Raw genomic sequence first — 27,694 nt, forward strand, 5'->3', positions numbered from 1 at the left:
TTTCCTTTCTACCGTTTGACTAGCTTGGTCTGTGTTATGGCAGCTGTTTGCTGGTCAGACTAAGATGTTTACACTAACTTCTCAAAAAAATAAAGCACCAATAAACAAATGAGCACCAGAATCATTAAGCACTTAACAAATATATCAATAAAAACATACTTAATTTCTTTCAGGGTCAAGTTTTCCTTTCCTTTAATCAGCTAAATGAGTAACCATGATGAAAGAACTTGGGGGGTGGGGGGACAATAGAAACCCTCAAAGAACGTGTCATGCTTTTAATGGTTATAATAGGAATTGCATTGGTTTTACTGGAAACTGTAATGGTTACTATGGGTCTCTACTGGTTGAATCTGTTACCTTCTCTTGGTGACATGTTATCTCTAGTGGATACCATTAAGGACCAGTAATGTAATGGCAATGGGTTTAATGATTATCTGATGGTTTGTACTAGTATTTGTAGTGTAAACCAGGGGTTCCCAAACTTTTCCAGGGCAAGGCCCCCCAAATGGAAGTAACATTTGACTGAGGCCCCCCTTTTGCAAGATGACTTTAAAACACATTAAAAATACAGACTTTTGAATATACCCCCCGCCTTTTATTAATATTTACATATACATCTTTATATTACATTAGATTAGGAATTGATTGTGTGTGTGTGTGGTTGTCTGAGAGTGAGAAAGAGAAAACATACTAGTGGGAGGGATGGGCACACCAAATTGTTGAGGCCCCAGGGCGCCCCCTAGCGGCCTCCAAGGGGGCCGCGGTCCCCACTTTGAAAACCACTGGCGTAAACCATCAGTTTTGTGTTTGTTTGTTTTTGTTTGTTTTTAGCAGGGATGCATCCACAACATGTACGCATTATGAACTGAAAAGCTGCTCAACTTGAGATGAGTTTTTAAGTTATATTGAATCAATATCGCTGCCAGGGATGTGAGAGAAATTTGTCATTAAACGGGGTAATCTTTTTCTGAACCTTTTGAATGTATTTTTCACCAAGAAAGAGAACTTAGGTGTACAGTTGCATTGTTAAGTGTCTACATGAAATAATATAATGAGAAATATTTATTTTTCTAACAGTGTAAACAAAAAACAAAACAAAAACAAAAAAAGGTTATTAGGAACCAGGCTGCTGCAAAGAATAGATTTCATTTGTATGTTTAATCATGCTACCTAAACTGTCCACCAGGTGGCGATATACACTACTGTTTGCCATAACTCGTAGAAGAAGCAGAAGAAGATGTTCTAGAGAGTTCCAAGTGCATTGTGGGAACGTCATCGGCACCGGTCTTCCTCTCTAAGTTGCAAAAATGATGGTAAGTGTACAATCATGTCTGTTATGTCTGGTAATCTACCTCCATCCGTCCTGAGAACTCATCATAAATCATCCTTCCGTTATTATACTGTCGGAAGATGTTAATTCGGCTGAACCTGTGGGTTTATTTTCTCCACAGAGGATTGTAATTGTGAATTTGAGCTTGTTAAAGTGGCGTTAGCTGCGGCGCTGTTAGCCGCCGGGGCTGTATGGTTTTGTTCTTTGCTTGCGCTTGTGTTTGCTTCTCGGTTTGTGAGGTTTGGTATCCATGATAGTTGAGTCTGTCTGAATAGCTGAAATAAGTGAAATAAGATTCACTGTGAACATTGTGAGTGTTTCTAAGCTGATGCTGTGATGTGGGATAAAAGCCACACCTCTTCATGGTAACAAGCTAATAGGGGATATGGATTGCTAACGGCTACAGAAATCACTGTCGGCTTTTGGGTTCATTTCGGAAGCTTTTTTTTCTTTTCATCCTTTACATTACTTATATTTCGTTGAGTAAAGGTGTTCTGCATGGAATATATCTCTAACACACACACTTTAGTTTTGTGAAGTCTCGGTTCAACCAAATGGACATTATCCACCCTGGACGCAGATGCATTAGGTGACAGTGACCTGCTCACACCACTGCAGATACTAATAAATATAAAGATTTTAAGTTAAGTCTCCTCGCCACATCAGGGTAAACCAAATCCACACAATTATCTGAACATATTATACTGTAACATGCACATCTTCTAGCTGACCAAACTAAAAAAATTTTTTAATGGTTTGTACTTGACATTTATGTTGTGCAACGTCCTGTTAGAAACCTTTAATTGACAGCTTCTGACACTGGAGACTCCTTCTATAAATGTTAACTAAACCCCTCCTTACAGATAGCCTCGCCATATCAATGGTTATTTATTTTTCTTTGTTTGATAAGCCATCTTGTTTTTCTCTTTATTATTAGTCAGGGATTACAGGTGTATCTCAAAAAATCCGAATATTGTGGAAAAGTTCTTTGTTGTCTGTAATTTATATATATATTTTTTAAAGTGGAGCTTTCATATTTTCTAGATTCATTACAAATAAAGTGAAATATTTCAAGCCTTTTTTGTTTTAATGTTGATGATTTCATGGAAATTAAAAATCCAGTATCTCAAAATATTAGACTGAAGAATTTATAATACAGAAATGTTGACCTTCAGAAAAGTATGTTAATTTACTTGGTCGGGGCTCCTTTTGAACGAATTACTGCATCAATGCAGCGTTGCATGGAGGCAATCAGCCTGTGGCACTGCTGAGGTGTTCTAGAAGCCCAGGTTGCTTTGATAGCAGTCTTCAGCTCGTCTGTATTGTTGGGGCTGGTGTTGCTCATAGATTCTCTATGGGGTTCAGGTCAGGCGAGTCGTCCGGCCAATCAAGCACAGTAATACCACGGTCAGCAAACCAGTTACTAGTAGTTGTGGCACTGTGGGCAGGTGCCAAGTCCTGCTGGAAAAGTAAATCGGCATCTCCATAAAGCTCGTCAGCAGATAGAAGCATGAAGTGCTGTAAAATCTCCTGGTAGACGCTGCATTGACGCTCAACTGGAGAAAACACAGTGGAACAACACCAGCAGATGACATGGCACCTCAAATCATCACTGATTGTGGAAACTTCACACTGGACTTCAAGCAACTTGGATTCTGTGCCTCTCCACTCTTCCTCCAGACTCTGGGACCTTGATTTCCAAATGAAATGCAAAATTGACTTTCATCTTCCCCATAATTGTGGTTGTGTGTACTGAACCAGACTGAGGGAGTAAAGGCTCAGGAAACCTTTGAAGGTGTTTTGAGTTAATTCGCTGATTAGAACTCTTCTCAGGTCCACATTTCTGTATTATAAATTCTTTATTCTAATATTATGATTCTGGATTTTTGATTTCCGTGAGCTGTAAGCCGTAATTATCAAGATTAAAACAACAAAAAGGCTGGAAATATTTCACCTTATGTATAATGAATATATGAAAGTTACACTTTTTGAATTAAATTACAGAAAAAATTTACTTTTCCACAATATTCAAATTTTTTGAGATGCACCTGTATGTGGAGCATCCACCATGTATGTCTCTGTGAATTAGCTGTCGGAGAGCCGTGCTGTTTTAGAAAATTAGTACAACTTTTGAACAAATAAGATTCAAGAATTAATAACATTGGAGTGCAAGAGAACAGTCAGTCTAATGATTTAATCAGATTGCTAGTCTATGGATGTCTTAAAAACTTGCACTAAAGTGCTAATGGATAACATTTTGGAAGAACAATAATACATGGCAGGTTATTCGGTTGCTCTGCCATACAGAAAGAGTAATACAAGTGCTGTTCACATGCAGGGTTTTACTGAAGTTCTATTGCTACTTTAATTGTCAAATTCAAGTCACACTGAGCATTTTGTCTCTCTGGACCTTGCTAAGTTTTTTATTTCTTTCCTCTGCACAGCCCACACCGGTAATCCTGCTGAAGGAGGGTACAGACACGTCCCAGGGTGTCCCTCAGCTTGTCAGCAACATCAATGCCTGCCAGGTGATTGCTGAGGCTGTGCGCACCACGCTGGGTCCCCGTGGCATGGACAAGCTCATCGTTGACAACAGAGGTGAGAATGAGATTTTCCTCAGATTTCTGCAAAGTCATCACACCCGTCATGGAGAGAGAGTGATCAGAGTACTGTCACTTAGGTTCAACTAATACTAAGGCAATGATAAGAGTGCTGAAGTTGCGTATGTTTGCAGGTAAGGCCACCATCTCTAACGATGGAGCTACCATCCTGAAGCTGCTGGATGTGGTTCACCCTGCAGCCAAAACCCTGGTGGACATTGCTAGGTCTCAGGATGCTGAGGTGCAGATTTAAATGTGACTCCATGTTTGAAAGTACCTTACGATGTCAGGAAATGCTCAAGCTCATACTTTTGGGTGCGTCTCTCCAGGTCGGCGATGGCACCACCTCTGTAACGCTGCTTGCGGCAGAGTTTCTGAAGCAGCTGAAGCCATACGTAGAGGAGGGGCTTCACCCGCAGACCATCATCCGAGCTTTCCGCACCGCCACGCAGCTCGCCGTCAAAAAGATTAAAGAGATTGCAGTCACCGTCAAAAATGATGACAAGCAGTGAGTCTGAGCCCAATGCTTTCAGCTCATCTAGCTAACAGATTATAATGACGCTTCAGTATCTACATGTTCTGCTATTGAGTAGAAAACAGATGCTTTTTAATTTGGACTTTTAACTGCAAGTGTTATCTTTTGTTAAACCAGGTTAATGTGTGGATAATGTTTTTGACTATTAGCAAGAAATAATTCTCTCTCTCTCTCTCAGGGAGCAGAGACATTTGTTGGAGAAGTGTGCTGCAACAGCACTGAACTCAAAGTTGATTGCTGTCCAGAAGGAATTCTTCTCCAAGATGGTGGTGGATGCAGTGATGATGCTGGATGAACTGCTGCCACTCAAGATGATTGGCATGAAGAAAGTTCAGGGTGGAGCTTTGGAGGTGAGAACCCAGGGCCTCCCAGTTATAAATAACAAGCATATAAGATTTTCTACTATGGCTACATGGAATGACCAGTCTTTTTGTTAATGTCTGTATCTGCTAACTGTTGTAATATAAGTTCAGCACATTCATGCGAATGAGATTGTAATCAAAAGTCTATTTAAACATGTTCAACAACCAATTGCTCCAAGATTGCAGGAACTGAATATGTTCAGTATTCTCTGATCTTTGATATGTTCTCTGATCTTTGATATGTTCTCTGATCTCTTGTTGGGAAAACATTATGAGTTAAGAGGTGGGAATATAGTTGGTGTCAGGAGTTCTTGGTTACATTTAAACAGGTTCTAATATGTAAGTGCATATACCACATGAGTATAAATCCAGCTGTATGGTTTTTGTAATTAACCCTACTGTTTGGTTCTGCAGGAATCTCAGCTGGTGGCTGGTGTGGCCTTTAAAAAGACCTTCTCCTATGCTGGCTTTGAGATGCAGCCTAAAAGTTACGAGAAACCTAAGATCGCCCTCCTGAACATCGAGCTGGAACTGAAGGCAGAGAAGGACAATGCTGAAGTCCGTGTCAACAATGTTGAGGTCGGTAGTCTGCTCAGATTGTACCATCCCTCTCCTTGGCTATTTGGTTCTAAAAAGCAGCTTAAGTTCTTCTTTTTTCACCTTTTTTTTAATGATCTTAAGCTGTTTTAATCTTATTTTGATTGTTTTTGTCCTAAAACACAGTGTTCCATTATGTATGTTACAAAGAATTTTGGGCGTTGGCTGTGGGTGAGAGTTAAAAAAAGTTGTCATTGTGTGTAGAGAGATAGATTATTAATTCCCGTGCGTGTGTGTGCATATGTTCTGTCCTCCAGGACTATCAAGCCATTGTGGATGCCGAATGGAACATCCTGTATGATAAGCTGGAGAAGATCTGCAAGTCTGGAGCCAAAGTGGTGCTGTCCAAACTTCCCATCGGGGATGTTGCTACGCAGTACTTTGCTGATAGAGATATGTTCTGCGCTGGACGTGTCCAGGAGGAGGATCTGAAGAGAACCATGATGGTATGGGTTGGTTTCTCTTGTCAGTGGTCCAGCTTCTGCTGCTTTGAGATTTTTGTGTGTATAAGATATATATATATATATATATATATATATATATATATATATATATATATATATATATATATATATATATATATATATATATATATATATATATATATATATATATGTATATATATATATATATATATATATGTATATATGTATATATGTAATTTGTGTGTCACTGACACTTTGGTCAGGATTGTTTGTTAATTTTGTATGGTTGCTAAAGCATACAGTGAGGGGGGGAAAAAAGTATTTGATCCCCTGCTGATTTGCCCACTGACAAAGAAATGATCAGTCTATAATTTTAATGGTAGATTTATTTGAACAGTGAGAGACAGAATAACAACAAGAAAATCCAGAAAAACACATGTCAAAAATGTTATAAATTGATTTGCATTTTAATGAGGGAAATAAGTATTTGACCCCCTCAATCAGATTTCTGGCTCCCAGGTGTCTTTTATACAGGTAACGAGCTGAGATTAGGAGCACACTCTTAAAGGGAGTGCTCCTAATCTCAACTTGTTACCTGTGTAAAAAACACCTGTCTACAGAAGCAATCAATCAATCAGATTCCAAACTCTCCACCATGGCCAAGACCAAAGAGCTCTCCAAGGATGTCAGGGACAAGATTGTAGACCTGTCTGGAATGGGCTACAAGACCATTGCTAAGCAGCTTGGTGAGAAGGTGACAACAGTTGGTGCGATTATTCACAAATGGAAGAAACACAAAAGAACTGTCAATCTCCCTCGGCCTGGGGCTCCATGCAAGATCTCACCTCGTGGAGTTGCAATGATCATGACAACAGTGAGGAATCAGCCCAGAACTACACGGGAGGATCTTGTCAATGATCTCAAAGCAGCTGGGACCATAGTCACCAAGAAAACAATTGGTAACACACTACGCTGTGAAGGACTGAAATCCTGCAGCGCCCGCAAGGTCCCCCTGCTCAAGAAAGCACATATACATGCCCGTCTGAAGTTTGCCGATGAACATCTGAATGATTCAGAGGACAACTGGGTGAAAGTGTTGTGGTCAGATGAGACCAAAATGGAGCTCTTTGGCATCAACTCAACTCGCCGTGTTTTAGGAGGAGGAATGCTGCCTATGACCCCAAGAACACCATCCCCACCGTCAAACATGGAGGTGGAAACATTATGCTTTGGGGGTGTTTTTCTGCTAAGGGGACAGGACAACTTCACCGCATCAAAGGGACGATGGACGGGGCCATGCACCGTCAAATCTTTGGTGATAACCTCCTTCCCTCAGCCAGGGCATTGAAAATGGGTCGTGGATGGGTATTCCAGCATCACAATGACCCAAGACACACGGTCAAGGCAACAAAGGAGTGGCTCAAGAAGAAGCACATTAAGGTCCTGGAGTGGCCTAGCCAGTCTCCAGACCTTAATCCCATAGAAAATCTGTGGAGAGAGCTGAAGGTTCGAGTTGCCAAACGTCAGCCTCGAAACCTTAATGACTTGGAGAAGATCTGCAAAGAGGAGTGGGACAAAATCCCTCCTGAGATGTGTGCAAACCTGGTGGCCAACTACAAGAAACGTCTGACCTCTGTGATTGCCAACAAGGGTTTTGCCACCAAGTACTTTAAATCATGTTTTGCAGAGGTCAAATAGTTATTTCCCTCATTAAAATGCAAATCAATTTATAACATTTTTGACATGTGTTTTTCTGGATTTTTTTTGTTGTTATTCTGTCTCTCACTGTTCAAATAAATCTACCATTAAAATTATAGACTGATCATTTCTTTGTCAGTGGGCAAACGTACAAAATCAGCAGGGGATCAAATACTTTTTTCCCCTCACTGTAGCTAGAAACGTACTTAATACGATAAATATATTTATTTATGCATCGATATATGCATTTTATTGGCTATTACTGTGCATTCTGCGTAGGGCTGCAGCAACTAATCGGTAATAATTGATCATTAAAATAATCGGCAACGAATTTCAGTATGGATTAGTTGTATCTTTGACGTTAGTTTGGATACCACTTTTTTTTAGCGTTTTTAATATAGTGATTTAATTTCTGCCTTAAATCTTGTGGGCAATCAGTTGTTTTTGTTTTCAATGTATAATGTTAATTTTTTAGTAAAAATTCTTTGCACAGTGTAGAGCAGCCCACATAGATACATTTTAAGACCTTTTTCATAGCCTTCAATTTGCACAGTGTTTCAAGGACAAAATTGCTCAGAGTGTGAAATCTCTTTAATCATATAAATAATTGATTATCAAAATAATCATTAGTTGCAGCCCTAATCCTGAACCTAAATTGCAGCCCTAAACCTAAGAAAGCTGAGTGAATGTGGTGTCTCCTCCAGGCCTGCGGTGGCTCTATCCAGACAAGTGTTGGCTCCCTCACTGATGATACACTCGGTACCTGCGAGTTCTTTGAGGAGGTGCAGGTCGGAGGAGAGAGGTAATGATGGTTCATTCACACTCTATGATGTGCACTTCCTTAATCATGTGAAAAGCAACATACGTGACCATTATAGTTGTGTGGACCATTAAGAGAAACTTCAGTGTGTCTAAGCATATACCAACATTAAAATGTGCAGACTGAACACGTTTAGATCCACTTTTCTAGGTACAACTTTTTCAAGGGTTGCCCCAAGGCCACCACGTGCACCTTTATCCTGAGGGGTGGAGCCGAGCAGTTTATGGAGGAGACGGAGCGATCGCTGCATGATGCCATTATGATTGTACGCAGAGCCATCAAGGTGTGTTATCGGTCATAATGCAGCTTGTGAGAGAGTTTTGGAAACGTTTTCATTTATTGTAGAATTGATGTACACGGTTTTGTCAAATGAAAAAATGTGTAATCTTTCGATTACAGAACGACTCGATTGTGGCTGGAGGTGGTGCTATAGAGATGGAGTTGTCCAAATATTTGAGGGACTATTCCAGGACCATCCCAGGCAAGCAGCAGCTGCTGATAGGAGCCTATGCAAAAGCACTGGAGGTCATTCCCAGACAGCTGTGTGACAACGCTGGCTTTGATGCAACTAACATCCTCAACAAGCTCCGGGCCAGACACGCACAGGTAAGAATACTTATGGTTATACCCACTGTTCTCACGCTCACACACACACATGACCAATCTATGAGGGTTAGACTGACTGAAACTGAAAACTACTAATTTGATACCTTTCTGTAAATATGTGTGGATAGAGTGGCCCACTTTCCTGGAAGGAGGCTATTTGACTGACATTGACAACAGGGTACAAGAAGGGGTCTGTGGTTGGACATCTGCAAATACAGCAGTATATTGTTGGCTCAAAAAAAAAATTTCCAAACAAAGCTAATTTATAAAAGTGGAATGTTGTGAATTTTCTTCAGTTCAGTGAACTGAATATTCTTGCCTACTTTGTTAGTGTTCAAACATGAAGTTTTTCTGATGGAAACTGTGCACTGAAGTGTTTTTTGTAAACACAGAAATAGCGAGGAAAAAGTGTACAAAAAGATTACACACACACTGTACCTCAGAGCATCTGAGACTTCTTGTTAAGCACCATTTTACAGTGTTCTGGTTTTACACTGGTTCTGTATGTGCAGAATCTACACTAGCTACAGCCATTGGTCATTTTAACATCCCAGCTGTTGGTATGAGGTTTTTTTTTTTGTTGTTGTTTTTTTTGGTCTGAAGGTAAACGAGCAGTGAGGATGAGATGATGTTTCTGTGGTGGATCATCCTCAGCACAGCAGCGGCATTAATATCCACTTGTATCCAAAATGATTGATTTGAATAGATCCTTTTTTTTTTTTTAAATGTATAGAGCGTTAATGCATTCGCAAATTGTGTGTCTGTCAGGGTGGAATGTGGTACGGCGTGGACGTGAACAACGAGGACATCGCTGATAATTTCCAGGCGTGTGTGTGGGAGCCAGCCATTGTGCGCATCAACGCTCTGACCGCTGCCTCCGAGGCCGCCTGCCTCATCCTCTCTGTGGACGAGACCATTAAAAACCCCCGCGCTAATGCTGAAGGCCCTTCAGCACCTGGTGGTAGAGGCAGGGGTCGTGGTAGGCCCCATGCCCATTAGAATGTCTCATATACACACACACACACATACATGCACCAACCTTGAGCACAGCAGCTCTGTATATGTGTAGCCTCTGGACTGTTAGAAGATCAAAATGATGCAGTTATGGTCCCATTTTACTTACTAACCTTTTACTGAATACCTACAAAATTATTAGCTGTTTCATGTGTTGGCTTCCAGCTATGGAGTGCAAAAGAAAGTGCAGATTGCTAAATGCATTGCTAATCCTTATGTATATGGTTTTGTAAGTAAAGTGGGATTTTGGCTGTTTACATAGCAGCTGCTTGTTTTGTTAGTCTGATTACACACACAAGGACTTTCTGGTTTGTGAAATTGTAGAAGCACTGATACTGGACATCGAGCCAGACTGCAGGATGTTCCCATGTTGTCATTTGGTGGAACTATTTATTGGACCATTAAAATCCGTACTTTGACATTTCATCTGCTGTCTTGTTTGTTTATTTCTTTATTTAAATGCTGAAGCTCTAAGAAGGTTTAGCAGTATTTTTGCTGCCATATTCTCAACTTTTTCATGTACTTTGTTTGATGGCATGCAGAGTATTGAACTTAAACACAGTAGTTATAGCAACTCTATGGACTGGTTTTTTCCAAGGATGAATACTAGATTAGGTTTTGGGTTCATAATATGTATTGGGTATGTATTCAAAGTTACTGCATAGCAAAAAACGACCACTTAAAGAAAATAATGTGAGAACATTTGTGTACATTTTATAATGTGTATGTGACTCCTCTGAAGTCCTTATGATTAACTTGCATTCCAGCCTTTCAGTACATTTTGAAATATCCAGTTTCTCCCCAAGCAACTAGGTGGCATTGTTGGTTTAAAAGTAAAAAAAAAAAAGAAAAATGTGTAAGTATCTGCATAACAGGTTTGATAAAAAAAAAAACATGACTACTTGGACAGTAATAATTTTCAGCAATAGTAACAATCTACAAAAATAAAGTTTTGAAGTGGTTTCTTATCATGAGACAGCTTGATAAACTGTAAGAAAATGTGCCAAACTATTTTAGGAGCCTTGATGGATGGAATCTGAATTAGTGAATAGTTTTGAATAGTTTTGAATAGTTTAGAATTTTTGAATAGTTCATATACCTATTGTCTTTTCCTCAAAGTGTGGGTAATTTGGTTAGTTAGACAGGAAGTCAATAGAAGCCTTGACCTGTCTCCCTGTGTCCATGTCAATAGCAGTCACTTTAATTTCGGTGTCTCCGAACTGCATGGTGGCTCGTATCTCCCTGCGCTCAAGCGCTGCTCCATTTGTGCTGCTGCTGATGGCGCCTGCCTCTGGTTCGGGCAGATCCAGAGTTATGGTGCCACACTTCCTCACTCCAGCATCAGTAATATACACCACATCATCACTGGTGCAGCAGTAAATATTTATTATAATCTTCCTTTGGCCCACTCTGGCTGGGGTGTAGCTCCGCCTAACCACCTCCCCCAAGGCCACCGATTGGTCAGTGCAAACGAAGCGATCAAGGATGTCTGTGCACCAATGCCGGCCATCTTTGATGAGAAGTTTCTCACTTGGATGACGACCCTCGACAAAGCGGTTTAAGACACCAACGCCATACGTTAATGGGCAGCGGCGGACTCGCACTACTGTGGGGTCTAAGCCAAACAGCACTGCACCCTTCAGGATGGTAAGACCCACATCCTGAGGGATGATGATGCGGCAGCGCTGCCCCAGTGCATTCTGGACTGCACGCTGGAGCATAGGAGACTCGGCGAAACCACCCACCAAGAACAGGAAGCGCACGTTCTTTACTTCCTCCTTCTCCATCAGGTCCTCTATTATAAATGTAAAAAAGAAGAGTTTACTCAGCTGTGTTTATAGGTTTTTGTGGGGGGTTTTTCCAAAGTGTGTGAGTAGAGAGTGTTTGTCTTACCAATATGTTTGATGATCTTGCTGATGGTAGGTTGGAAAAGCTCATTTGTAGCTTCTGCCGTGAGCCTTAGCATCCCTTGTGAGGACCATTTTACTATATTCATACTGAAAGAGACATCAAAATGAATGGTCTGACACTGGAAAGTGAAAATGCACATTTTGATAAGCTGTGTTAACAGTAGAGACTCTAATGTTCAGCCTTTTATTGATGTTTCAAAACAATAATATTTTCCCATTACCATATTATTTTGTATAGGTGCACTTTAACAGTACATTAGTTATTATTAGTATGTCCCATGCAGGCATTACATTACATTTATTCACTTAGCAGATGCTTTTATCCAAAGCGACTTACAAATGAGAAAGATACAAGCAAAGGCAGGCAACTGGTGTTTTGTCTTTTTTGTCATTTTTGCAAAAAAAAAATTCAAAAATGACAAGTTGCATTAGATAAATTACATATACTAACAAAATATATACTGCACCTTTAATACTATCAAATCCATGTCTACATTTCAAGAGGCATGTTTCCGTTTATCCTACCACTACCTAGTTGGCCATGTGAGAACAATCATACTTGCTCTTGCGTAGCGCTGTTTCCACACTCTGGCCACAGTGTCTCTTGTAGAAGTCGATGAAGGAAAAGGGCAGTGAGATGTTAAGTGCACTCGTCCTGTTTGGGGCTGCTGTGCGTTTACGAGCCTCAAAGGCGATGGTCAGGTCCACCCAAGCAGCCGGACGCTTGGCTTTAAACGTTTCAATGAAGTCTGCCCCAAATATCTTACACAGCATGGCCTCAAAAGCCAGGTCTACACCTACTGCACCATACGGACCTCCTGAAGAACACAGAACAGAATCACTTGAGTGCTTACTGCAGTATATTGCACTAAAACTGATGAAAATGTCAATGGAAATAGTACACTGCTTCATGGGGTTGGGGGCTGTTATGAATATCATGATACTTAAATCAATACTCGTGCATATTTTCCAAAACATTTGGCAGAGTTCTCTTCACTAAGAAAAGAACAAAAACCTGTTCACTCAAACTTGAAAAAGCAGTTGTCAGGTCAATAAACAGTCATGCAAAGAAAAAAAAAATGTGGAAAGCTTTCATGAATTCTTCGGTCAAAGGCATTTACAAGTTAAGCTCTACATTTGTATAATTCATCTTTTAAGAGCTTGGAATACTATTTCAGTGGGGGGAATGTTTGTGGTTGTGTGTTTCCAGCGATTTATTTTCCTTGGTGTAATTAACCAGAAAGAGTGTTTTACTGTATTGCACCAGTGCTGATCCTAACTCTCTTTATTAGTTTATAATATATAGTTACTAGGGGGGCACAGTGGCTTAGTGGTTAGCACATTTGCTTCACACCTCCAGGGCAGAGGGTTCAATTCCCGCTTCAGCCCTGTGTGTGGAGTTCTCCCTGTGCTTCGGAGGTTTCTTCTGGGTACTCCGGTTTCCGCCCCAGTCCAAAAACATGCATTGTCCGTAGTGTATGAATGGGTGTGTGTGATTATTCCCTGCGATGGATTGGCACCCTGCCTTGTGCTCCATGCCATCTGGGATAGGCTCCAGACCCAGTAAGACCCAGACTCAGTAAGGAATTGATGGATGGATATTATAGTTACTGTATAGTTTACAACATATAGCATATTTTAAAAGTTGTATGGAATTCAATAACTTTTTTCAACAAGTTAAAGTTTTTCTGTTCTATTCTAAGTTCAGAGAAATGTCAACTTCTTTGTTATGGTAATAGAGATTTGATTCATTTTATGCTAAGGTATTTCTTTTTCTCAAGAGATCTTCTCAGCGTTTAGCTGGAACAGATAAATCAACAAATCAAAAGTATATGAAAAAAAATTATATAGTAATAAATTAATAGAGTATTACATCCAGTCAGCCACTTGTTACAGGTTTTTACTGCCACAACTTATTGTTCTCATACAGGCTAGGAACATTATTAGCATATACTTAGAAAACTGCATGACATAATGCCTCTCATTATAATAAGCATATGGCCATGTGCTCCACTCCTGCACTCACCTGATGCTTTGTACAGCTCCTTCAGTGTTCCCTGAGGCTGCTCAATCTGATGTACCGTGAGATCCACTGTCCCGCCTCCACAGTCTGCCACTATGTACTTATCCCCTACAACAACACACATGCAGTTCGCAAGGGGTCATTCCTCTAAAGTAAAGCATAAAGTTTCATTTTGCACTGAAAATGCATTTAGTTTAGGGTTAGGCTAAACATACCTGTAAAAAGTCGTTCAATTTTAATGGCATTAGAGAAAGCACTAGTGAGAAGAGGAACACAGCATGAGCGCATAAAGAGAACATAACGGACATAGCGTGAGGGCATAAAGCATGGAAAGTAGAGAGGGAGCATACAGTATACTGTAAATGCTGCTTCACTTTAGAGGCCTCCATTCCCAGGGGGACCACCCACATCCCTCTTACTATGGGGGTGTCTTGGACATAGCAGTCGAAAATGTCCAACGGTCACCCAATTCCCCAACCAAAGTCATCACTAACAAGCGCAAACTATTTTTGGGTTTTGTGTGAGGAGTTGGCTCATATTCCGTATGTCTCTGTGTGTCTATCTCGTCTACTCTCTCTCTCTCTTGCTTGCTCGCTCGCTCCTCCTCTCTCTTGGCAGGAAACATCTGGACCTGAAGAACTGATTATTTTGACCTGGACCTCCTGAGCTTGCCTGGCAAGCAATAGCATGCTTTAAAATACACACACCCCCACAAAGCACCTCCATGGAGATATAGCAGCTGCAGCCAGAAATAACATACATGTGATTACCGGCACATTCAAATGTGAGTTTGAAATTACAGCAGAAAAATATGTAATTGTACAGTTTCAGAACAACAAGAATCACTTCTCTGTTCCAGTTATTCACAGATTAAATTATATTAAACATCACGTACAGGAAGTATGGGCAAAGCGATTGGCTTTTTTGTGTCCCTTGTGTAATAGATTGATATTGTGTAACACCAGGATATTATACCTTTCTCAGGAAATGAAAAGCCATGTACTCTGGTGTGTTTGTGTGGGGGTTTTGTTTGGCTGGTTTTATATGTTGAAATAGTCATGGTTGGGCAGTCTGATTTGTGTTTGTTGTATCAATGTCAAACATGTCTGGTTACAGTTCTGCTCGTTGGCTTTTTAATAAGCCAATTCATTCCATCTATAAATGCAGTTTGCCTGCTTCTCTCAACTGCTGCAAATCTCTGTCACAGCATATGAGTCCTTAGGCAGCGTATCTTTTTAACTGTACATGGCAATGTGGATGTGTGAGTACCTCATCCATTTAATGACTTTTAATTATTAAGAAAATAATTAATATGAATAAACATTACATTATACCGTTCCACTTCTATTTCTTTTTTGTCTCGTAAAGGTAATTACAGAAAAAAAATATAATTAAGGTTATATAAAGGTCTACCATTTTATTTAAACGTTAAATGTTCCAAAACATATATTCACAACAGTACAACAATCCTTTTCATCTGCATTCATGTTCAGAAACTGGTTTATTTTGGTCAGTGGATACAGAGCCAATCCTGGAAACACTGGGCGTGAGGTAGGAATACATCCAGTCTGTCACAAGGCACCATACACACACATTCACACCTAGGGGTAATTCGTAAATGTCGCAGTCCACCTGGGAGGTGAGAGGAAACCGGTGTACCTGGAGGAACCCGACACAAACATGCAAAACTCTACACAGATACTAACCGAAGCTCAGGATCGAACCAGTCAACCTGGAGCTGTGAGATGCCAAGAATACCCGAAGCACCTCTGTAACACATCCTACAACTATCTATGTGGCATATTCTTCATATGACTTTTTTTTTGTTTGAAAACCTTTTTCCATCTTCAACCTATATATGTGTGCTACGTTTCTTACCCGTCTGCATCTCAGACCACAGTTCCCCAGTTCCACTCTCCACGAGAAATGTTCGGCTGTGTCTGGCCCTGCGAAGCTGTTCACGTGCTGTAATATACAAACATACACTTCACTCTGTAATCTGTGAACCATTGTTACTAATCAGCAGCACATGAACTTCATTAGCAAAAACCACATTACAACAAGAAGTAAAGGGACGGGGGTTGGGGTGGAGGTCCAGAACAATAATAAAGCCCATATTTTTCATGAACATGAGCTCTTTTTCTTTAACATATACTCTTCTCTGTTGTTCAGCTTAGCTGACAGGACTACATGGACTTTGTGTGGTTTACTGTATGAGTGGCAGCATTAGTTACAGTACATGCTTAATGATGAATACTCAAGGAGGAATGGTCTCTGATTCTCATTCAGGCTGAAGCAAATGAGTGCGTGTATTCCAGGGGGAATGTTTTTATTGTTGCTGTAAAACAAAGCATTTCCTCACTTAATGCTTGTCATATTAACTGTGACCCTTAATTTCAGTTGAGCTTCAGCCAGTTCATTTAGGTTACATCTGATTCAACTGTGCTTCTATGGCTTGCATGATGCAGTTGTAAGGCATAGAAGTTATTTGCTGAAATCATTATAAAATAGTTTATCAGATACCCTTATCCAGAATGAGTTGCATAAGTGTCTCTATTAAAACATATCCGAATGTATGCATATCAGGATCTAGAATATCAAGCTAAAGCCTGTCTGAGCGGAGTTAGTACGAGTAGGTACAGTAACAAAAACCGTCAAGTGTTGTTGTTGTTGTTTTTTTTTAATGTGGCTCATTAAACATATTTAACTCATTAAATATGGCTAAAAGTATGTGGACACCTTACTAATCACTCCCATGTGCTTGTTAGACATCTCAATCCATATTTATCCCCCCTTTGCTGTTATAATAACCTCCACTCTTCTGGGACAGCTTTCCACTAGATTTTGGAGCACGGCTGTGGGGGTTTGTGTCCATTCAGCTACAAGAGCATTAGTGAGGGCAGGCACTCATGTCAGGCAAGAAAGCCTGGGGTGCAGTCCTCATTCAAAATCAATCAAAAGGTGTTCAGTGGGGTTGAGGTTGTAGTGGGTTTGAGTGGGGGGTCGTAGCTCCAGTAAAGGGAAATCTTAACGCTACAGCATATAAAGACACTCTAGACAATTGTGTGCTTTCAACTGTGTGGCAACAGTTTGGGGAAGACCCACGAATGGGTGTGATGGTCAGGTGTCTGCAAACTTTTTGCTATATAGTGTATGTCTTCCTTGTATTTTAAGTGATGGTTTGTCCAGTTGATGTTCAAAGGGAATATGGTGCAGTGCAGGTTGTGATAAGTGCCTTCAGGTAGGTATGGGCTGGTCTACCTGGGAGGAGAGAAATATGCACCAAAAAAAAATATATATGCAAAAAAAAAAAAAAGTACTCTGTCTCTTACACCTCTACTCTGCGCACTTTGCTTTTCTAGAAGTCAATTAAAAGATCTTGTATGGTAGCACTGCTATTGTTCTCCGCTTGATGCATCGCTTTGCTTGTATTTCCTCATTTGTGAATTGCTTTGGATAAAAGCGCCTGCTAAATGAATGAATGTAAATGTTAATGTATGGGCTGGTCCATTTAAGCATCAGTGTTTTAAATCTAATGGGGGCAGCTACTGGAAACCAGTGGAGGGAATGCAGCAATGGGGTGATTTGGTAGAACTTGGGGACAAATCCATCAAAAGCACACCGTTGCTCATTATACAGCTATTGGTTGTATGCTCAAAACTATAAAACCCTTAAGGGATCTTTGCTTGTGCCTCTGAGAGAATCCTTAAAGATTCTATATAGAACCGTTTTTGGCAAGCTTTTGTAAGACCCTTAACTCTCCACCAAACCCTTAAGGAACCCATTTCCTAATACTGTAGCTACATATTTCAACACACGTAGTAGTACATTCAAAACTGACCACTAAGACGTCTTGAGCGAAATATTTAAATGAATACAATCTTGTCCTTACAAAGTCTTTGTGTGTTCCAGAATTTCAGAGCTGGAGTGCTTTTGCTTTAGACGCAGTCTGGAAACCATTTACAGTATGGAACAACATTAAAGAAGAAATGAGAGAAGAGAAAAGAAAAGAAAACAAAAAATTCTATTTGGAAAGTAATGACTTCCAATCCTGGCTGACATCATTGCAGCCAAAAGCTGAGCAAATCTGTCAGTTTTGCTATATAAGGACAGCCTGAGTGTGTAATATGAGAATCTGAGTGTGTGCACATGTTTGTATTATGATCATCAATAATGAGAATTATTCTGGATCTTTGTATACATGTGTGCAATCAGAACAAGTGGATGGAAAATTATGAAGAACATATTTTCTCACATTTGCTAGACTTTTTGTCACTGTGCTTGGCATAGTCAGCTCTTTCTCTATAATTGTACAATGATGGGCAGCTCCAAAGAAGCACATTTCAGACTTGAGAGTGAACGAGTTGGAAGAAAGGAGAGCTAGAGAAGCAGAGACCCCTCTGCATACAGACCTGGAACAGTTTCAATGTCAAACATGTTTTGGGACTGAGAGAGCAGGGAGCCATCATTCAAATGCTTGTGGATTTTAAAGAAAGAAAAGAAAGGGGCAGGAGTTTGAAGGAAAGTGCGGGTATGGAGAGTAAATGTGAAATGTCTGACTGAACAGACTAAAGGAGGCTGAGATCATAGTCCAAAAGCACGTTGTTTCAATTATGTGTATGTGGTGCTGGGGGTATAAGCTTTTGTCTGTATACTGTGAGTGCGTATATGCTTATGTAAGGGAGAAAGCTGCAAAAACCAATAGCATGTCTTTTCTAGGAATGGCTGCATGAACAAAAGGGGGTCTTATTGTCTTATGATAGACGCTGATGGTGGTTTATTTGAGGGACGCCTGTTTTTAAAAGGAGAATGACAACCCAGGCCCCCACTTTCCCCCTCTCACTCTCTTAATATAAACCACATGCTGTTTTACCATACCCCTCTGATTGAACCCCCCAATAGTGCTCTATCTGCTCCTACATTTACCTTGACACACATACCAAAGAAGGATACAGTATTTCCCCTAGAAAACCACAACCCCACCATGGGATGAAAGCCCATCTTGATTTCCCAGACCCTGAAGATGTTTTGCATCCCATGTTAATGCAGCAAAGGGATCTGCTTTGCTGTGCTGGAGCTTTGCCTGGAGTGCTCTTTGTACAATCATGTTTATCATTAAGAGTAACATTTTAAAAAAGAGCAATGTTAAAAGAGGTCCAGTACCTTGCCTGAAACTGGAGTCAAAGGGACGGGACCCGTCCTGGTCCAGGCCGTTGGTCATTGGTCTCTGGCTGAGGTCAAGGACCTGGTGGAGGCGGAGCTTTCTACAATAGATTGAGGCGGCTTCAGGTTCAAGAGCAATGAGTAGCTGTTCAGCAGAGTCTCTAGCCACAAGACCTGCCTATAGAGCAAGAGAACAAGAAGTGATAAAAGTTGAAAGACAAGCAACAGTATCTAAAGCCTTGCATCAGTGCTGCTTTACTGAACTGTGCTAGCCACACAAACACAATGCAAAGCTTTTAAAAGTAAGTTGCAACAATGTATTAAGTGCCTTGTTTTTCTCTGCTTTTCTCCATCCTTCTCTCCCCATTCTCCCACTCTATCTCTCTGTCTCTCTCATGCTTGGCCGGAGCAGGCGTGGTTTCCTGTATTTGTGCGCCTGTCTCATGTATTGTTCAAACTCAGAGCCACCTCCAGGAGGAAACTACACCCTCTCGAACCCTCAGAACCAAGGAGAGCAGAAAAGCTGTGCGGGTCAAGAAGGTTGCCTCGACTCAAAACACCATCATATTGAGTTGCACGTTGGAGATCCATGAGGAAAAATTATATCAGTGGCAGTAGTGAATTGAGCTAGGAAAGATGAATGGGAAAGTGTGACGGATGATGAGAAATCCTTAACACATCTTATTCATGCATGCGTTCCTTTTTACACACACACATATATACACACACTTCCTGAAGAACTGTACTACACTCTCGGTGGGTAGCGTCATCTTTATGAGTGTGCATGTGTGTGTGAGAAAGAATAAGAAACAAGCGGAAAGGCATGTCAGTGAGTTTGAGTGTGTCCGGCATTGATGAATGCCGCATGGTTATACACAAATGGTCTGAGTTCAAGTGGATTACCAGGTATGCAGCCTCTCTCATGAACTGCTTGGCTGGTTGTCTCCACACAGCAGGAACAGTGATGACCCATCGCACTTCATCACCTTCTAGTACAGACGAACACTGTTCCTTCACCTCCTACACACACACACACACACACACACACACACACACACACACACACACACACACACACACAGAGTTCACTTTTAACTGAGGTTAACTTTCTTATCTCCTTCAGCTTCAGAGAAAGCTACCCTTACGTTTACATCCGCATTTAGTCTAGAGAAAGTTACAAAAAGTGCAAACAACTGAGGATACAAAGTTTTTAAAAAGTAATATATAAGCATTTATAGCCTGCAAGACTGCAACTGATATGTACAAATGCTAAAGTGATCTGGTTAGTGAAAAAAGGAAGAAAAAAAATCTAAACCTAAGAGCACAAACAATAAATGGCAGTGCAGAGAGATACGTATAGACCTTATCCTATATACTGTGTGAAAAGGTAAGTCTTTGGATCTTTGAGGAAGGACTAGAGAAAGTTGTCTATTTGGACTAGAGAAGGAAGAGCCTTCCACCACTCGAAGCCAGGATACTAAAGCAGTGAGATCTTGACTTATGAGACTATGCTTAATAAATATATTGTGCTCAAGCACAATATTTCCTGGATCATTGCATGAATATCTAGGTTATAATCTATATGTTACTATAATCTCAAATCTGTAATCTAATATTTACCTCACACAGGCCACACTGCCGATGTAGCAAACATGTATAAGTCTTCCTCACATTATTGGAAGTCTGAATCACATTAAGCTGCTCATACACAGTAAAATCCCTAGTGTTGAATTAACACCCAGAGTGTTCATTTGTGTCCAGTGGACTTGTGTACACACTGTAGAGTGTGCATTCAACCCTCTGGGCGTTAAATCAACACAGGGGATTTTGCTGTGTATGCTGAACTGATAGCAGATTGATGTGGTCAGATTTTATGCTAGCATTTACACATAAGGTCCAGAAAGTAAGAGGATAAACAACACAGTGTTTACTAGCTCCACCATCTTAGCTATGCATACCTTTTTGCACTAGGACACACCAACCTTTTCACCTTTTAAGTCTAGCCAATGTTTAATATTCTTTTTACATGCTTTTATTTCCCACCATGAGCACGATAGTGCAGGTACTGAATGAATGATAATTGTATGTGACTAAGTATGTCTGGAATGGGTGTGATGTGGCAATTCCATGTCCTGGAGTGAAACAGAGAGAAAGAGAGCCTGCTTTTATACTTTACCTTTAAAACATGCTCCCGGAAGAATCTTAGAGCATGTGCAAAAACCTCAATGGCCCGAACTCTCCTTCCACTCACCGACTCCAACTCTGTCACCATGGTGAGGTCCTACAAAACAGGACAAAGTGCTGCAAAAATGTTTTAACTTCCCATTTCTTAGTTAACCACGCAGTCTTTAAACTAATGTTTCTAGTGAATGTTCGTGCCATTTCCTTTCCATAATGTTATCCAAAGCCCAGACATACTGTGATTTTATGTAATTCCATCCTAAAATATCCACCATATATATGTAAATGGTCTGCACTTATATAGCACTTTTATCCAAAGCCCTTCACACTGGTTCTCATTCACCCATTCGCACACACCAATGGCAACAGAGCTGCTATGCAAGGCGCTAACTTGCCATCAGGAGCAACTTGGGGTTCAGTGTCTTGCCCAAGGACACTTCGGTTTGTGGAGTCATGCGGGCCGGGAATCGAACCACCAACCCTATGATTAGTGGACAACCCGCTCTACCACCTGAACCACAGCCACCCGTCATAAAATATGTTTATTTGTTGTATGCATGCATGCTTACACTAGTGCTATGAATCTTCATCTTGAACTTGTCGAAGTAGAGCCAGTGTCTGGCTTCTTCAGGATCCAAGTCATGGTAGCTGTCTCGTGCTGCAAAGCCAAAACTGTGGAAACGCAGTTCAGGGGTCAACAGCAAGCAGGTCGGGCTCTTCTGATTGGCCACGCCTGGATCTCCACCCTCCCAGCGCCTGTGGAGATTAGAAGATGATGCTGTTAAGAAATAGAAGTAAACATTTGGGAGAGATTGTGCTATTCTGCATGACCAGAACTGCATGATGGTCTTGTCTTTGGTGCTGCTTTAACTCATCATTTATCAGTCTCTATAGGCATAGTGCTGGATGGAAGTTAGTAGTGACAGATATTAGGTCATTAAATACTGATATGATCAGTTACCTCATCATATGGATGACCTCTGGGTCCTCTGTGAAACTGAAGGCATAGCCACTGGAGGTGGTGCCAAAATCAATAGCCACCACTACAGAAAACGGACGTGCTACACGTGGCCTCAGCTCAGTTCTCTGCAGGGAGGGATGGAGAGACATTTTTAAAAGTTTGGTATGGGAAGGAACAGGATAAAAATGTTCAACCATGAAAAATTCGATGCCCAGTGAGGAAGAGAAAAACATAGAGAAAAAAGGAGTCTCTCCATCCGGAAACCTGTGCTGTAACCTTTTCTCAAGGAGGTGTGGTTATCAGATCTGCAGCTCTGCCTGGTACTGAAATAAACAGCCTCTCCTCTCTCTCACCTTCCATTCCTCTCTTTGACCCTTTTAAAGCTACATTTAGGGAAAATGAGCATTCTAGACTTGGTTTCATATTTCAAGGAGTGTGTCATGGTTGAATATCTTCTTAATGCTTTCTAAAGGTAGACTCTGAATTAAAGCGTTTTAAAGCCTACCACAGATTACAGTTTGTAAGAAGAATGTAGGATTAACTCACATTTTGGCTTAAAAGCCTCATACAGGGCACTAAGTAAAGAAACATAATTGCAGACATTGCGAATGCCACTTTTTGCTTTATCGTTACTGGGCTTTAAAGCAGTAGTCAGCTTTGGCTTTGCACTATTAAGGTTAACAACAAAAATGTGGACGTGGCAACTGATCTGAGATTAGTATGTGGTGTCATACCGGAGAGGGCGAGGGAGTGAGAGGAGCAATACTGCAGTCGTTTCTGGAAGGGGAAGGAGAGCTGTTTGGAGATGTAGACCTGGATCTGTTCTCATCTGGAAGAGAAGAGACCTTAAATCTGTTGATGCCACATTACTCTCTGCTGCCATTGCTTCCTCTACAATTTCTGACATCTTTGATATCTTCTTTCCTTCAATGATACTCTCAAAGTACCACTCTTTTCTGATATTTTGCATGAGCACATATTAAGACTAGGTCTGTTCCCAGCTCGGCCTGGTATGCACTCCCCCCTGGCATACACCTGAGTTCTGGGCCTTAAAAGTCCCTGGTAGATGACTCGAATGGCTTTATAGGAAAACTGGTCTTACTGTTCACCATCTAGCTCTCAGTGATCACCTCAATACACACAAAGTCACTCTGAACTCTGAGTGGTCTAGCTACGCTTCTACAATTACAAATTAAGCAAGCAATAGGCCTAAGGTTTTGTTTGGCACAATAAATAAGCTCACTCAACTTCCGGCCTATAATGTTCATGTATATGAAGAGCTCTGTTGTTCTTTCCTGAATTATTACCAGGAAAAGTTGAATGCTGTCCGCCTGTGCTTTATAGGCAAGGCCTCAGATTTTAGTTTTCTGCCTAACCATGCTTGTCAACAATTGTTTAGTTTTATTCCTACAAATCCCTCTACAAACTCCTCGTCTTGCCGACTTGATCCTGTTCCTACATTTCTCCTCAAATGCTGTCATTCTGACCTCTCTGCACCTATCTCACACTTCATAAACAGATCTTTAGCTTCTGCTTCTTTCCCTTTACCGCTTAAAACTGCGTCAGTGACTCCAGTTCTTAAAAAACCTAACTTGGACCTTACTGTTCTCTCAAATTTTGCGTCCTATCTCTAACTTACCGTTCATTTCCAAAATACTGGAAAGCCTTCCAACTGCAATCTTTCTTTGCTCAAAATAATCTCTCTGACCCCTTTCAATCTGGCTTTCGTCCACTTCATAGTACTGAAATCACCCTCGTAAGGGTTGTCAAGAACCTACTATTCTCCAGTGACTCTTGTTCTCTCTCTATTCTTCTATTACTTGATCTTAGTTCCACTTTTGATACTGACTACTGTCATGACTTATTTCTCTCCCACCTCTCGGATATCGGTGTCACAGGTGCTGCTTTCTTGTGGCTTACTTCATATCTCAAGGGTAGACAGTTTTACATCTCAATCGCCTACAATGCCTCTGAAACTAGGTGTCCCTCAGGGATCGGTTCTTGGACCGCATCTATTTATTATATATAATGCCTTCGGGTTAACTTATTTGCCACCACGGTTTCTGTTACCACTGTTATGCTGATGACATTTACATCTATATGACTTGTAGCTCTGCTTCCACGCTTCAGACCGGTCTACTATCAGCATGTGTAAATGAAAAAAGATGGCTTAACTCCAACATTTTAAAACTGAATATGGACAAAAGTGAGATCATTATTATTGGACTCTCTACATTCACTAAAAACATCCTTTATGACTTTACGTGTGACATTGATTGTACTCTCATTAAACCAAGCAGTATTTCAATATTGTTTCAATATTTTTGATCACTTGAACAGTGGGTGGGTTCAAACAAAAGTTACCATGTTCTAAGTTGTTTAACACATCTAGATGTAAATAGCAGAAAATGAAAGTTCAAATTCTGATCTATCGTCTCATATCACAAACCCAAATGTCTTCAGTGTACAGCAAAAACAAAAGAATTAGCCTTGCTTTTCTTATCCTTTAATAGGGGACTGTATCAGGACTGGTGAAAGTATTTATAGAGTGCATAATGGATTTTCACACCTTCTTATCAGTATTTCTCTCTCATTCCCTTTTAAACTATTTGAAAGTCTGAATCTGTTGTCAGCATGTACCCAGCCTAATCCAGGGAAAAATATTCACCACTTTCACACTAAGCAGACGAAATCGGCTGAAGTGTTTTCCTGAGGTTTCTAAGGATTCATGAATTCCAGTTCATTTGAAAGGCTGTGTGAACTTATGCCATCATTATAATGATTTACCCATCCCTATAACTTAAATAACTACTGCATGCAAACCCACAGATGCATACATGCGCACACTGACACATACACAAAATGAATAACTCACTTAGAAGTATGACTGGAATGTTATCACATGCAAACAGACACGCATATTACAGAGGGGATGTTAGATAAGGATATGCCACACCTATGTGAACCACAGTGCACCACTACCAGAATCTGTTTTTAGATCACAATTTATCAAATTATATTTCAGCAGAATTTCTTTACAAGCATCACAGACTGCATACATCATTCTTCATTATTATTAGTCAACTTCGTAGTTACTGAATTAAGTAATAGCACATAACAAAGAAGAGTATAGTAGCCGGGTCAAAATCCAGTGTTACTGAGGGTTTCAACAGTTAACACTGTGTTAGTTTGATTCATGAATGAAATACATGGCATCAAAATCTTTTAAATATGAGTCAAATGATGCTGCGATGGGATGTTCAGATATTTTTTTCCATTTGTATGAGGATTCTCATATATTATAGAGGTAACAAACATGTATTTTTCTCAGTCTTACAGTCTGGTCTGGTTGATTATATTAGGCATCAACTGAGTAACACTTTGCACTATAGCAGGATCAGGAATCCTTAATGTTAGCAAATATGGTCGAGTTTAAAAATCTGAGTTGACTTTTTTTTGCAAAAACAAATAAGAGGTCTATTTCCTCAGACTTTAGAATGCTTCCATAATTTCCATTAACAAGAAATGGAACTTGAAATACATCAGTCAGTTTATTAGGAACACCTGTACCCCTGTTCATTCATGCAATTATCCAATCAGCTAATCATGTGGCAGAAGCGCAATGCATAAAATCACATAGATACAGGTCAAGATCATCAGTTAATGTTCATATCAAACATCAGAATGGGGGAAAATGTGATCTCAGTGATTGTGACCATGGCATGGATGTTCGTACAAGCTGGATTAAGTATTTCAGAAACCTGGAATATTTATGTGAAATGGCTACAGAAGGCTACGGTGAGCCATGGTGAGCAGATAAGCATCTCAGAATGCACTACACACTGTACCTTGAGGCTGACAGGCTACAAGAGCAGAAGACTATATAGTATATTATACCTGGGACCCGGAGACTGTTAGTGCTGGGCTGCAGGAGTTCCGCCATCATGGAGGAGACAGGGCTGTCACAGCCTGATCAGGACAGAAATATTATCAATAGACCAATAGTATCAACAGTATATTGATCGTATTTAACAACTGCCCATGACATTGAGTGTAAAACATGTTTAAATTAAAGATGTTAATTTATTTCTATTGAACAGAATAGTAAAACAAAGTACATTTACTCCTTTCCCCAAAATAGGGAGAGAGAGAGAGAGAGAGAGAGAGAGAGAGAGAGAGAGAGAGAGAGAGAGAGAGAGAGAGAGAGAGAGAGAGAGAGAGACCCATGCTCTGTGTTTATATATTTTACTGTCAAGAGCAAAACTCACAGCCATTTTTTCCACACCAGTAACATCAACTGCCTCTATGTCCACTCACACGGGCACTCAGAGCTCATGAATCTGCACTTTTTTTTTAACTTCAAGTTCAGGTGATAATGTAAGGTTTTGTGCAGCCCAATAATAATGGTATATAACATTTGTTATAAGTACTCTTTCAATTATAACTCAATTATTATGTTGGACTTCACAATTCAGACAGTTTGGAATGGCATTACTCCAGAGCAAGGGAAAAGCTATTATCCATGTCCTCCAAAACCTTCACATGATACTAAATTTGGCATAGCTTGCAGGATGTAAATAATAAAAGCTATTGGTGGAAGTGCTCCACCTTAATCTTTCTCACTGCCCATCTTCTATTTTCCCAATTCATCTCTACAACAAACACACAACAAGAAATAGGAGACACATAATCAAGCTTAGAAATCCCAACTTTAAGTCTCCAAATGTGCATTCAAGACATTATACAGTACACGAAAACACTAATACACAAAATTAACACACAATTTCCATTACTGTAATTGTAATTGGTCCTGGAGTTTGCTTGCACTGCACATTTTCGTGCTGCTCAAACACACCTCATCCAGATATCAACTCATATACAACTATTGAGGAGTTTAGTGTATTGTATAGTGAGAGTAACAGTTTCTCTTCTGGAACTCAGTGGATGCTTTAGAGAATCGAAGTGGATGGTTACTACAGGACCAGTAATGCAAAACACTGTACTGTCCAAGAACCAGTTTTTGTTATAGAATATATCAACTCACCCCTGCGTTAACGGACCAATTCTCTGGTCTTCGTGACCAATCACTTGACCTGTTTAAATGGGAAAAAAATGCCAGAGCTACCGAAAATACTTTGTGATGCTTCTGATGCTCTAGAATGATGAAATGTCCAGCTGGAGATGTGAAGAAGTTATATAAAATAAAGGCACAATTAGGGTGTGCTCAAAGTCTGAACTGGAGGGGAAAAAATCCAAACAATTTTTAGTCTACAGTCCAGAGTAGAGAATTCCCTTTCACTCCCTTGCCGTGTGTTTCCTCCTGTGTCTGTATCCAGGCACTCAAACCCCTCAACTGCACTGGAATGTGAGAGAGGAAAGGGTAATAGAGAGGGAGCCACACATACACATACGTTTTAGTTGGCTCTGGAGGCTCTCATAGTGCAGGAGAGAGGGGAGGGGAGAGTGACT

The 27,694-nt window shown here is 40.4% G+C and overlaps 2 protein-coding genes across 2 annotated transcripts; one reads left to right on the forward strand and one right to left on the reverse strand.

The window, feature by feature from the left end:
• Positions 1-1,191: 1,191 nt before the first annotated feature.
• Positions 1,192-10,413, forward strand: cct7 (chaperonin containing TCP1, subunit 7 (eta)). The gene is made up of 11 exons (XM_017472404.2): positions 1,192-1,313; positions 3,775-3,928; positions 4,065-4,171; positions 4,260-4,438; positions 4,644-4,815; positions 5,242-5,406; positions 5,682-5,870; positions 8,252-8,349; positions 8,518-8,650; positions 8,767-8,973; positions 9,742-10,413. Exons 1-11 carry the CDS (start codon positions 1,308-1,310, stop codon positions 9,970-9,972), a joined length of 1,641 nt encoding a protein of 546 aa, XP_017327893.1. The 5' UTR covers positions 1,192-1,307; the 3' UTR covers positions 9,973-10,413.
• Positions 10,414-10,603: 190 nt separating this feature from the next.
• hspa12b (heat shock protein 12B) lies at positions 10,604-27,651 on the reverse strand. The gene is made up of 13 exons (XM_017472403.3): positions 27,270-27,651; positions 26,123-26,194; positions 22,960-23,054; positions 22,226-22,350; positions 21,834-22,020; positions 21,260-21,364; positions 19,987-20,103; positions 19,084-19,261; positions 15,799-15,885; positions 13,924-14,028; positions 12,457-12,715; positions 11,881-11,984; positions 10,604-11,782 (listed from the first exon to the last, which is right to left on the reverse strand). The coding sequence occupies exons 2-13, from the start codon at positions 26,169-26,171 to the stop codon at positions 11,121-11,123; spliced, it is 2,073 nt and encodes a 690-aa protein (XP_017327892.1). The 5' UTR covers positions 26,172-26,194; positions 27,270-27,651; the 3' UTR covers positions 10,604-11,120.
• Positions 27,652-27,694: the final 43 nt, after the last annotated feature.

The sequence above is a fragment of the Ictalurus punctatus genome, chromosome 7 (genome assembly GCF_001660625.3).
Source record: "Ictalurus punctatus breed USDA103 chromosome 7, Coco_2.0, whole genome shotgun sequence".
Taxonomy (NCBI): Eukaryota; Metazoa; Chordata; class Actinopteri; order Siluriformes; family Ictaluridae; genus Ictalurus; species Ictalurus punctatus.